Source organism: Pseudorasbora parva, chromosome 7, assembly GCF_024679245.1.
Source record: "Pseudorasbora parva isolate DD20220531a chromosome 7, ASM2467924v1, whole genome shotgun sequence".
NCBI lineage: Eukaryota > Metazoa > Chordata > Actinopteri > Cypriniformes > Gobionidae > Pseudorasbora > Pseudorasbora parva.
The window spans coordinates 31,752,050-31,766,109 of NC_090178.1; the positions used below are offsets into that span (position 1 = coordinate 31,752,050).

Consider the following 14,060-nt stretch of genomic DNA (forward strand, 5'->3'; position numbering starts at 1 on the left):
ATTTTACAGAAAGCAAGCAGTTTTTTTTTTTTTAAACCGAGATCTGTTTATACTTATATTTAGTTGTAACTCATTGTTTATATAGCGGTATTGCGTATAGGGCATATAAAATCGTGTCCATTTCTGTCTCTGTTTGCGGCGCATTAGAACAGCCAGTGAGAGATGTAGGCTACTATGTGTAAAGTATAAATACACCTTTAGCGTCATCTGGTGCACAATATTAAAATAGACAGAAGTGCTGCGTTTATTTAACGCTCATCTCGTCTTTACAGCAACTCAAACCACGTTCAGTCTAAATGAATGTATTCTCTCTTTTTTATCATAAAAAATTGAAGTTGTCAAGTTTTTTATATTTTTACTGAGATAAGCTGTCAGTATGATTTAAGCATGTCATCTATATTGCCATCTATTATCCAACACAACTTTCCTTTACTGTAGCAAAGAGCTGTTGCTTTAAATAAACAGGAACCGGTTTCATTGTTTTCTGTAGGTCTATGAAAACATTTCCTGTAACACAAAGTGAAAACCCAATAAAGAAAATGTGTAAAATTGTCCAAATCTGCTCTATAGTTTTGTCGGACGCAAAGTTTAATAGAATTAGCCAACTCCATTGGTACAATTTGTAGAAGAGGCGAAATGCACCACGTAGCTCGATAGAATAATAATGAATAATGTCCTTATTGATATTGGCATATTATTATAACCAATAACATGACAAGCTATTTGTTATAGCTCTAGATTCAAAAATTACAACCTCAAATAACCATAAAGGCCTATGTATTGTTTAGAACCTTCGTTATTAATTTATTTAAACAGAAATTCTATTTATTTTTCTATATAACATTTATACTGCGCCATATATGTACTTTATTTTCTTTAAAGTACTTTTAAAACTGGCTATGTGTAGACATAAGTGTACGAAAATTAACCATAAAAAAACAAGATAAAAAAGAAAGAAAACAATTATTGGTCATTATAGTTAAACCATGGAAATCACAAATTAACCATGGCGTTGCTACTCTTAATTTGTGGTAATGCTGTGGTTTTATAAATTGTTATCAATTAGCTAAAAACACATGGTTACTAGACTTTTAGGCCTATATATAATGACCATAAAGTTTTCATAAAGGTTTATCAACCACAACCTTCTTTTTTGTATTCATTGTAATGCATTTTGTTAAAAAAGTGAAGTGGAAGTCAATGCGATAGAGAAACACGCACTTCTTCTTTATTGCTCTGACATACATTAGCACGCACGCACACACACACGCACGCACGCGTTCCACATGGGGAATCTTGCTTTTAGCCAATCGTCGTTTTTCTTACTCTCGCTCAAACCACTGTCTAGCCAATCATCGTCTCCGTTCTTTGTGAGACAGCAGTGGCGGTAATGTTATGGAGTTTTCTCTCCTGCTCTCATCAGTGGCACATAGGAAACCCCAGGCCTACTGGAAGCGCTAGATTTACCCACAATAAAACATCAGCATTTAAGTGGCGGTGGTAAATAATATCCGTTTAGTCCTGCATGTGAGCCAAAGAGAGCATCGAAACATGGTGGTTCTCAAAATTAGAGACCAGGTGAGTGATGTCTGAAACAGCTAGCCGACTTAGGCTAATAAGTGCTAGCACGATAGTGAACTACCCAGAAACCTCACAGACGATTATACTGTACTAAGTAATTTTACTAAAACCGTTTAAGAGAGCGAAGAAGTGATACATTGTGTTATACGCGAGAAATGTAGTTTTCAGGTATTTGTCATCTCGTTCAGTTGGAATGTAGCTAATAGTTGCTAAGCTAAATGTGCGCGAGCCACGGTATTAGTAAAACGGATCATGATTGGTGAAGTGTAATGTTACACTTAATGTCTTTAATAATTGCTTCAAACAACGTAAATTCATAAATCGCTCTTCGGTTTATCATAAGGCTCAGTCAACAGTTGGTCTCGTGAGGTTAGATGGTTGACATCTCATTGTACGGCTGGCTGTGAAAATACACAGATATCCGAGATTATATAGTGCTTTGATTTATATCGTTTAATTTATAGAGTTGATAATAAATTGAAGGTCATATAAATATTGCTAACTTTAACGTCATTCTGCAGTGGTTGATAACTGTGCAGGGTACACGACAGGTGTATGGTCGCCTATCAGTGTTGTACAAATCCAGTCATTCACCGCAGCTATAGAATAATTTAAATGGGGTAATTTGGATTTTGCAGTTGATATATTTTACACATAGTATGTTACGTAGTATGAAAGGTGTATAGTATAGAGCACATTCAAATGTACAGTAACAAATGAGGCAGATGTCATATTTTGGACATTTAACCTGTGTAGTGATGATTACACTGCCAAATAGGGCTTTATTGATTTAATGACGTCGTAAATTTCACTTGTCACGTAACTTTCTCTTACAGGATATCTATCTATTTCTAAATTTGTATTACATTACACATTGCTTGTTTGACCATTTAGTGATTTTATCCTGATTTTCTTTGGAATAACTCAACCATTTATGTTTGTGTACTTGATGGTTGCTTAGCAGGATTTTTACTACCTGCCAAAATGTTTTAGTTTTTTACTTGTCCTGCCACTAAAATAAATATTTAAAATGATTTTAAACCTTATATTCTAATAAGTACGGTTGTTCTACAACACCAACATTTGGAGACCAGTAAAATTTCACAATTTTCAATTCCAATTGATACCAGAGCAAAAACTAGCCTTACGTAATGTTTTAAAGTTCAAACATTATGTATATACAGCATATTTAATTTCTCTCTCCACTGTTTATGTTTAGTTCCCCATTACTCATCTTTGATCACCAAAATAACAAATTTAAATGTTATGAAAAATATTATTCATACCTTAAAGGTCCCATTCTTTGCGATTCCATCTTTCAAACTTTAGTTAGTGTGTAATGTTGCTGTTAGAGCATAAATAATACCTGTAAAATTATAAAGCTCAAAGTTCAATGCCAAGCGAGATATTTTATTTAACAGAAGTTCCCTTTCAAAGCCTACAGTGAACGGCCGGTTTGGACTACAGCCCTGCACTTCCTGCTTTAATGACGCAACTAAAACCGTTTGTTGACGAACCCTCCGCCCACAAGAACATGCAAATTCGGGGGGCGTTGTCCTTTTGCTCTCGCAGGTCCAGAATAGGAAGAGTTGTTTTTGTAGAGCATGTTTGTCGCCATGCCATTGAAACGCTGTTATTTTCATCCCGGAGTCAAATCACTTTTGTTTGGCCTTCCCACGGACGCTGTACATAGAGATCAATGGTAACAGTTTATGGTTAACTCGGTTCCGGAAAATTATAATCACAATTTAAAACTATGTGCAGCACATTTTGCTGAGGACTGCTTCCTCAATCTCAATCTCAATAATTTTAATGCCGGATTCGCAGAAAGATTATTCTTAAAAGAGGACGCAGTTCCCTCTTTGTTGTTTATGGACCACAACCGGTAAGTGTATTTTATTATTTAAGTCGGTCCGTTTAGCATTTTATGTAACTCATGACACAAAGTGCAACGTTTAGCTTTGTTAACTAACGTTAGATGGTAATTGAAACTAATCTGAAAAACTTAGCATATAAAAGTGTAGTAATTCATTCAGCAAAAGTCTTTCCTGAGCAGGTTGTAATCGATCCTCTTCGATATTCCTCGGCTCTGTTTCCGGCTCAAACTGATAAGGCAATATAGACATTTTTGCAATAACATTGAGCGCGTGTATCGTATCTACCCGTTATGATAAGAGGCAGGACCTTTCCGGGCATCGTGCTAAGCTGCTGTCCAATCACAGCGCGGGAAGCGCTGGCCTAATCAGAACTCGTTACGTATTTCTGAAGGAGGGACTTCATAGAACAAGGAAATCATCAGGCCGTTTTTAGGACAGAGGAAACAGCGGTGTACAGATAAGTAAATTGTGTGAAAAATTCTGTGTTTTTTTACACGCGAAACATGAACTCATGTTATATTGCACACTATAAACATAATCAAAGCTTCGAAAACACGCGAAGAATGGGACCTTTAAAATAGCTTGAATGTAACTCAACACTAGGGATGCACCGATCCAATACTCAGGATCGGTATTGGCTCCAATCCGGATTATTTGCCGGATTGGGTATCGGACAGACAGGACCGATCTAGGGCTGAACGATATGGACAAAATTCCATATCTCGATTTTCATGACAGATATCGATACAATACGATATGACTACGTGTTTGGTGAAAACCAAGAATTTCTCACATAAGTACTAAAAAAACAATACATTTAGAGTTTGTAAAATACACACTGATGTTATGGAAGAGGTAATAATAATCCTTTCCATTATAATTCAACATGTTTTATTCATATCAGATACACATTGTATTAGTAACTTCAATGTTACTCTATTCTATTCCCAGATCACCAGCCACTTACTTTTAAGTGTTTCTGGAGAAGTGGATGAATTCACGTGTTGTAAACATAGAGGTTGTAAATCCAACAGATCCGATTCTCTGAACTACGTCTGTGGCTCAAACTATAGCCTTGTTTATACTCGACGCGTCCGCGTGAGGGTGCGTGCGGCAAAAATGACGATCGGGCGCGTTGGGTCCGCAAGACCCCATTTCGCCTGGCGGTGTGCAGCGCATTTTATGTAACTTCGCACGCAGCTCTGCATCCAAAGATGAACGAGTTCTCGGCGAATCTAGCTGAGCATGACGTCTCATCACACCGGCCCCCAGTTTGCACATACAAATAAGGTGCTTATATTTACAAAATGAGCCTACAAAAGCAGAAATAAGCCATTTTAATTAAAGATCCATGTTTAACCAAATAAATAAATCACAACACTAAAGTTTAGTGAAATTAGGATATATTTAAAGCTGCAGTCTGTAACTTTTTTGGGTTAAAAATGATCCAAAATCAATTTTTGAGCAAGTACATAACCAGCCAGTGTTCATAACTATCTACTTACCGTGGCTCGATTAACAACAGTAAACTTGTAATAATATTTTTAATTCCGGTGGTACTGGTGGATTTCCCCGGGAAATTAAACCATATTTTTGCGTCATTACGTCACATCTGTACACATAAAGCATGAGTCCCGGTAAGCAGGCTATCGCATGTGAGGATGTTGGAAGTGGAGATAGCCTTTTCTCACACCACTTGATATAATTAAACTTATCAATTTGATTGTGGATCCAAAAAGGTTCAAACGACAGTCACCAGTGACAATTGGAGATTAAGCCTAGACTGAACACGTAGTCATATCATATTGTATCGATATCGAGATATCTGTAACCAATCACATCACATTACTCTATTCTTTTCCTAGTTCAGTGGTCACTTTCATGTATTTCGTGAGACGAGGATGAATTTAGTAGAGATGCACCGATTGTAATTTTCTTGGCCGATTTCCAATTTTTTTGTTAGTGAGATCGGCCGATACCGGTTTATGCCGATTCCAATTTTCTTTCTAAGAACTATAATTGACAGCATATACAAACAAAAATCCACTTTTTCTTCAAAGCAAAATTTAATTTTTATTATAAAATAAATTAATAAACATTAAAATAGGATCTTCTCTCACTTAATCAACTCTCAAAAAATGTGTTCTGTTCCAGGATAATTAGTGAAAATCAGTTGCTTTATGAAACAAAACATTATAAATGATTTGGAACTCCAAATAATAGTTCAGTAATTGGGTAATAAATGTTACCAGCTAGGGATGTCATGGTACCAAAATTCCAGTAGTCGGTACCAATACCATAACAATTTTGGTACTCCGTACCAATTTCAGTAACACAGCAATATTTTTTTTTAAATATATTTTGTATTTAACCATTTAAAAAAAGTATTACGTTTATTATTTATGATGATAATCATTATAAGTAAATAATACATAAACATTTAAAGGCTGTATAAAAGTAAACATTGTTTATAAAAAAAACTAATCAATCATCTAGGCATAATTATTATTATTAGTAGGCTAGTGACATATTATTATTACATAGAGATGTAACTAAGGTAATCTATCCTAAATTATTCTGTTAATTGCAATTTTTTTAAAGCAAACTTTTATTTTGACGGGTTACCGTGAAGACCTTGGAGTCTCTGTTCATATGACCACAGTTTTCTTAATCTCAAATGAAACGGCAAATTCTCATGAAGTGACGGTTTATGCGTTCGTCTGGTCATCCAGCGCCATGAATTCAATAATTTTCTTCATAAATGCATTTATGCTTTGGTCTTTTCGCTGCTTATACCAAGGAAAGATAGGAGAGGCTGCTGACCTGTGGCTGGCTCTGAGCTCTGGCTAGCTTTAGCAGTTTTACCTTTACTAACTTACCTTCTTCAAACTGGGCATGTTCTACGTGGTGATGGAGTTAAGTGTTTTATTAGGTTGTATTAGGTTGGTATTGTGCTCGCGCTCACAGCTGCATGAGATCGACTACCGTACTGACTGAAGAGATATTGCATGAATGTATCTTATATGTATCAGATAAGATACATATACTGCTTTCACTGGTGTGATTATTTACCGTTTCATGTCAAGGCAAAGTTCCATGTTTAGCACAGCCCAGATTGCTCGGAGCATTCAATATGCTGTAAAACTTAAATTAATATTAATAATATTTGTTTCAGACACTTCTGAAGCCTGCTATATTTGGGACAAGAGTCGCGACCTTAAATTGCTTCAAAGTTTGTTCATTTAAACCATTTATCTGCAGAGAGAGAGAGGTCTGCGCTCTGCGGTCTTGGCCATTAGTTAATTTACTTGTTTTTGTGTAAGAAACACGTTGTCAAATATGTATAAACTTAAATAGACAACCTTTACAAGTAGTTATGTCTCTTTGTATTAATTTGTCCTGTTATTGACGTAATGCGCCTCATTGACAAAATGCGCTACCAGATGTTCGAATAGTTCGAATATTCGTGTTTGTTTTAGAGGGAATATTCAAACGTAATTTTTGAGCAATTTTGACAGCCCTAGAACACATTCACTTACACATATTTTAACATCAGAGTATCAGAGAGTTCATAAGTTAACAAGTTTGTGAATATTTTGAATAAAAAAATAAAACTGATACAGCTGAGCTGTCATACAGCACTACTGCAGCTGCTGTGTCACATGAGAAGAATGACGCGATGTGTTCTAACATATTTAGCCAGAGAATATGGTCATATTTCTACAAAACAATGCTGAACCTTGAAGCTGGTTTGTAGCACACCAAGAATAGACAATTTTGCTTTTATTAGTACTGTAACTGTTATTTAATGTTAAATTAGGCATATTGTAATTGGATTAGGTGGCTTAGGTTTTACTGTAAATTTAAGTAAATTGTATTTTGTGTATATTTATATTTATATATTTAAGTATTTAAGTAATATTTAAGTATTCTTTTATTTATCTAGTTTAATTTAAATAATAATAATTTTAAAAATTAAATAAAAAGCCATTCTTTAATGTCATCCACCGTTGTTTTGTGGGTTTAAAAAAATAAAAGAATTATAAGTATCAGTTTAGGCACCGGTACCATTTTAAAAGTATCAGTTTGGCACCGGTATCATAAAAAATCCAAACGTTACCCAATCCTAGTAACAAGGTAGTGTTGTAAGGTTGTGACATCAGAAGCGCCAACAATTTCAAACTGCATTTGTCTTTAGATAGAGAAAATACTCAGCAATGGGGACACATTTGCATACGGGTTATTAAAACGCCACATAGACAGACAAACATTAAAAACTTGCTTTTCACCATATGTGGTCTTTAAACTATAACTATAACTGATTACAAAGATACTTGCCAAGGTTTGCATTTTGTTAATTTTATGTGTACTTTTTAATAAGACAGAAAAGAGAGTCTGTTTTGTGTAACGTATAGAGTTCTCTTTAGCACCTGAATGGCTTTCATAATCGCTCGTGAAAAAACGCGGGCAAATTATAAACCTTCATGATAATGCCGTCAGCTGGCCGTCAAGCAGTTCTTATCGTTGAGCCCTGCTTATGCACTTGCAGAGTATTCCAGGTGTTCTCTATAGCATGTTCTCCTGGTTGACCTCCAGGAACAGAAGGAGATTTCTGTGTTGAGGTGTTAGTGTTTGTACATGTGTTTCTCCATTTAGAGGGGGTGTGTTGATACCGAAGAGCTCATCTCCATGGTGATGGCATTAACCAGAGGAGCTTGTTAAAGGAGACCGAACACGATCGCAGAGCTTCAATAGGAGTTTAAAACCCTGTATGCATCCAGTAGAGCGCAGGCCACATGTGACAAATAGAGCCTTGTCTCAGCTTAGAGCCACTAAAGGAGGCTTTTCAAACGAAGCTTTCTTCAAGCACAAGTGCTTGCTTGTTATGTTCTCACGACTCTCAGTGTGAGCCTGTCCTTCCGCTGACAACCTGAACTGAGACTAACTGGATTTAGATGAGCTAGTGAAGATCTGGGGAGATGAACTCTACATCTTGTGTTGATTTTTTTGTGTGAATGTGACAAACAAAAAGCTCGTTAGTTTTATCTTGTTGTGCTTGTTGTTATTTTTTACATACGAGTTATATTCTCTAATATGACCTCAGATTTACGAAACATCTCTCAACCTGTGTATTACTCCTAAAAATAATGTGAGTCGGAATGCCTTGCCAATGCTGGTATTCTCAAAAGTATGCGTGGTGTTAAACCTGAGGCAAATCAACACTTGGCTGTTTTTCAGAATTTTCTGCGACTCATTTCACAACTCTCAAGAATGTGACTGAACACTTCCTGTTACTCGGGCATAGTGCACATACTTCTCATGAGTCACACTGAGTGCACTGAATGAGATGCGGAAAAGACATGCATTGTTCTCAAACTTTTTTTGAAAGTGATGATAAGAGTATGGAATATCTATGGCCGTGTAAATTTAGTTATCAATTCTCTTAGTGCTGAGTCATGTTCTGTACACTAGGAGTGTCACGGTTCTCAGTGAGAGAACCTCAGTCTCCACCCACGGTTCATCTCAAATCTGATGATGCGTCTATAGTATGGTTTGTTGAAAATAACTACATGTAATACAGGCAGTTCCGCTAATGTGTTGCTGTCGATGGATGCACATGCCTCCTCCCAAATAATACATTGCTACATCGATAATAAAAAAACGTGGACAAACGGTCACTTTTTGTAAACTTAGTTCAATGCGAGTGCAAGACAAATCCCCACAAAAATTATGCCACCATTGCCTGTCTTGATGAGTATCCTAGTAGACAGTCTGTGATGGCTTACAGGAGGGGTATCACACACAGGTTCTGTCAATCTCATGTTAATCTCGAGTACCTATAGATCTCGAGTACCTATAGAGTAGTATTGCATCCTTCATATCTTTTGTTTTGTTAAAGCTGGCTAAATATTAATTGATGTACTTAAAATGTACCCAGATTTGCCTTGTCTGTACCATCTGCTCACTTCACACTGGTGGAAACAATCATATTTTTGAATTCATTTTTTAATGAATGAAGAGCATTTTTGAATATATCATTTTGAGGCTCCTAATCCCATTTAACTAATGTTAGGGTGTGTGGTTTTTTTGTGTGTGTTTTTTTTTTTTAAACCAATCACTGGATGTTTGTCTAAATTAAGCTTCTTCAAACTATTTCGTCCATGTTAAAATGTACCACATTTCTCGGAACAAGAATATGATTGGTTTTTAGGGCTGTTTGTCACTACTGATTTTTTTTGGTTATTGAGTAATTACAAATATTTTAATGATTGATCGAGTAATCGGATAATATTTTTGTGATGGTAAAAAAGAACCTAGACAGACCAAAGCTTTTATAAAAGCTTAAAATACATATAATACAAATTGTATGTACATTATGTATTATAACAAATGCCAGCAGAGGGTGCCAATGGCCTGGTGTTACTCTTTAAAGGAGATCAAATCCTTGTTGAATAATGGTCAAATTACATTTGAATTCCAATGTTTATCTAATCTTTAATAGTTGGCCACGTTATGGTAGAAATTATATAGTCACTGTAATTTTGTAATAATATGAAGACATTAAAACATGCAAACTCAGCACAAGGGTTATTTTTGAAATCACGTTGAACAGTTTGGCACGTAATCGGAAACTCATTTCATGCGTCAATGCACCATTTCGCAATTGCTCGACAGTACGACTGGCGTAATGCACCATTTCGCGATTACTTGACAGTACGACTAAATTGCAATTGAGAGTTTTTAAAAACTGAGTAATTTGAGTGAGCAATCGGGATGGCCCGAAGTTGATTTTGGTTCAATTTGTGAAGGTGTACGTTTTAAATGTTGTGTGCGTGATGTAGTGTTGTCACAATACCAAATTTTTGACTTCGATATGATACCAGACTAAAATACCTCGATACCGATACTAAATCGATACCACGGTAAAAAACAAACACAAAACAGGTAATATGAATAATATGACAACAGAACTTATTATTCATTGTTTTATTTTTTTTGCTTAAAATTTACTTGGCCAGCATGTTCCTGCCCTGGTTTTTGACCATTCCCTTCTGTTATTGCTATAATAACTACATGCTAGTGTGAAGATCTTTACAGGGATCATCATTATCAATCATGTTATCATTCACTAACCTTTCACTTCTCAACAGGTTGGGATGACCAAAATCTTATTTTATGATACGAGTAATTTAATATTTTTTAAATGTAATCTTATAATTATAATATAGATTTTTAATTGTATCTGTTTTTAAAAATAAGCAAAACATGCAAATTACAAACAATATGACAAAAACAGTGCTTTATTTTTCAGCTTCATTAGGTCTATTTAACAGTAGCAAGTCAAGAAAGAAATTAAATAATCAAATATAAAACTGCTTACTTAGTCTTCAATCTATAATTTAACTTTACGCTGATTCTTAATGAATATATTTTAGTTATTTAGCCAAGCATGTGGTGGTTTTCTATTTTTCATTGTTTGTTTAACATTATTTAACACAGAATATTAGGTCTGGCATACGACCTGCACTGATCTAATTACCTCAGCTGTACATGCTCACTAAAGACGTATCCGACTGTGTTTACCTGAATACTCGCCAGACCGTGCATTTTTACATATGTTTGACCTATCAAACCCAAATAATAATCTGTGAAAGAACTGAATGGATATCGCATGTTTGTTGTCTGAAAGGCGTGTGCACGCTTCAGGTCAAAGTCCGGTAGCACGAGCACGTCCTGCATCACGCTTTTTCTTCTCATGCACGCATATTTCTGTTGCTTTCTCTGTCATGCGCTGCTTGTATATATTTAACTCTTCTACTACTTTCAATGTTTAGTGACCGTTGGAAGCAGTGCTCTGCACACACGTCCTGACACCTGCTGTCACACATCCACGCACATTAAGAAATACAGCTCATATTAGCGCTGTCCTCCTTAAAGTACCGGTACTAATAAAAGTCCATATCGTACAGTTTGTAATAGCAGGGTCTTGCAATACTTTTCTAGTACCGGTATATGGTGCAACACTAGCGTGATGGCAATTCTCGTTTTGATCCCATTTTTGTGAAATTATTGTAAATGTAATTTTGTATGTTGTTATTGATACTTAATAGAGCAGAGCTACTCTCAAGTCATGATTTAAAATTAACAAAAGTTTTGGTTTTCAATGTGTCACTGTGGTTCTGGCAAAGATGTGTTCCCATGTCACTGATTTTTGGCAACCAAATTTACATTTATGCATTTAGCAGAGCAGACGTATTTGTCCAAAGTAACCTACGAAAGAGCAACTAAATAGGAAAAAAAATTGTTCATACAAACTAGCCCGACGTCGTCATACTCCATCGGGCTGTAATTATGGGGTGTTTCAACCGAACCAGGAAAGAGATCAATTGGATAGACCTACAACCAATCAGAGCAACGAAGCGACGCATAACATTAGTTGTCAACAGAACTCAACTGCACTGTGTTGCCAAGTCTGCGGTTTTCCCAAAGGGTTGTTTTCCATGACTTGGGTTGAAGCAACGTCAATTATGTGATATATAGACCCAGGAATGCGAATTTTAGCAGGCAACCTTGCCAAAATAAAACGCATTTTACCCTCCAAACACCATTTTTTTCCGGAAGCCTATTTTGGGCTAGTAGTTTGCGGGGTTTTTTATTAAAACTTGGCAACACTGTCTGCTGCGGGCATGCCGGAATAAATTTTTGCCGGTGTTGTAAAGAAATGTTTTAAGCTTACAGAGAGTACTTACTAACATGATCATAATTTGTGTCAAGTGAAGGTGAATGCATATACGAACAAGTTCTCCATTTAGGATTAGAACAAATTCAACCCAAGCGCCTTTGGCGTGGATGATTACGTTACTGTTTATCATCTGTCCGTCATCGTCTAAAGCCCGCCCAGAAAATTTCACTGGTCCGAACATTTTCTGTTCAGGCATAATTACTCCTCTATGGATCAAGTCCAGACCGAACTGCCCGAGCTTATTTGTTGTGGGCGGGGCTGAGTTTGGCTGGCATCCAGGCTAGATACAAACATGACTTAAAAACATGTCTATGAAAACATGAACATATGACTAGTAAAAACAACACAACTGCTAGATTATATCTAAAAAGAATATGACCGTCTCAAATAATGATTCAATAATGTCGTGCATTGCATTTGAGCTGAAACTGAAGAAAATTACACCATTCAATTTGAGTAACACTTTGATAGCTGGTTAATAAACTTAACCAGACGTGTCCTATATGAGATTAATCAGATATAGACAACATAAAAGTAATCTTACAACTTGCATCTGCAGAAAAGGACACGGATACACACATGAACTTGACCGCGCTAGTCTGATGTAACTCATTTTGGATTTCCTTTAACAGCGCATTGATACAAGGGGAACTAAAGCACAGATCATTTACATTCAATCACATTGTTTTCATTATAATGCTATGTATAGGACAGATTGGCGTTGCACATCTTGCACTTAACTGTATTTCATGATCAAAGTGTTTCCAGGCATCACTGCAGTTCACGCTTTAAAATCCAGTTTCACATTTCGCCCGTCTCTGGAGGCATGCTGTCTAATACTAACCATAACCAGTCAGACCTCATAAAACAAATATATTTTATGTCAGAGCGATCATTGTTTTCATTAACGATCCTCGCTGTCACGTTCGAGCACTCGAGTACTCTTGCCCATCCCTAGAACAGAAGTGAAAACCAACAGTCGCCATAATATACAATGCCAGGTTTATTAGACGACTAGATTAGGAGACATTGAGGCGAGCTGGAGAAGGGGAGAAATGCAGAGGTAATGACAACATTGTTGGCTACAGCAATTCTTTGTTGCAATGAAATGACAAAGTATCTACAAATAAGGAAAATCTTCTTTCCAAATAACTTAAAATCATATTTATCTTGATCAAATATAATACAATTTTAAAAATATATATATTTTCTTTATTTTAACTCCTTTTATAGATATTTATTATAGTGGCAAAGTTAAGTCTACATGGAGACACAAAATTCTATGAGGAAATATTAATTAGAGAGACCACGTTCAAAGCTATTATAATCTATCCTTTAAAGCTTGAGTGTTTATCAACTAGAATGAAAGCATGTTTTCTTACCAATTATGGTAAGGGAAAGAAAATTGACAAGTGATTGAAGAATTACCCATTAGTGTCAATTTGTACTGCAGCTCAAAAAGACGAGGCGAAGAGGCAGAGGCAGGTTTTATTTAGAATCACTCTGGCCCTTGAGATGCACTTACATAAGCAATACACATGCAGTCTCATGACAACATTACCTCAATGTGTTGTTGGATCTGTTTGCTGTCGGAAGTCTTTGGGGGAGAGATGCAACCATGTTTACCCAGATATTGCAAACACAATCTCAGGCTCCGCATTTAAGTTTATCCCTCAGGACAAAATAATTAGACTTGGCCATGTCAGTTGTGTGATTTGATGTTTCTCTGTCTTTCAGCCTGCACTGCTAAAAGCTATTTTCAATGTTGATCCGGATGAAGTACGCTCTCTCATTTTCAAGAAAGAGGATGTGAATGTACAAGTAAGATTTTAACCTGTTATATGAATTTTCATGGCCAG

The 14,060-nt window shown here is 36.1% G+C and overlaps 1 protein-coding gene across 1 annotated transcript in view; it reads left to right on the top strand.

Annotated features, from left to right (window-relative positions):
• The first annotated feature begins 1,359 nt into the window (after nt 1-1,359).
• Nucleotides 1,360-14,060, top strand: part of ankrd28b (ankyrin repeat domain 28b) — a 40,989-nt gene continuing 28,288 nt past the window's right edge. Inside the window, exons 1-2 of the mRNA XM_067449063.1 lie at nt 1,360-1,578; nt 13,939-14,022. Coding sequence (XP_067305164.1) covers nt 1,552-1,578; nt 13,939-14,022 — 111 coding nt within the window. The 5' untranslated portion in view covers nt 1,360-1,551. The remainder of the gene's footprint in view (nt 1,579-13,938; nt 14,023-14,060) is intronic.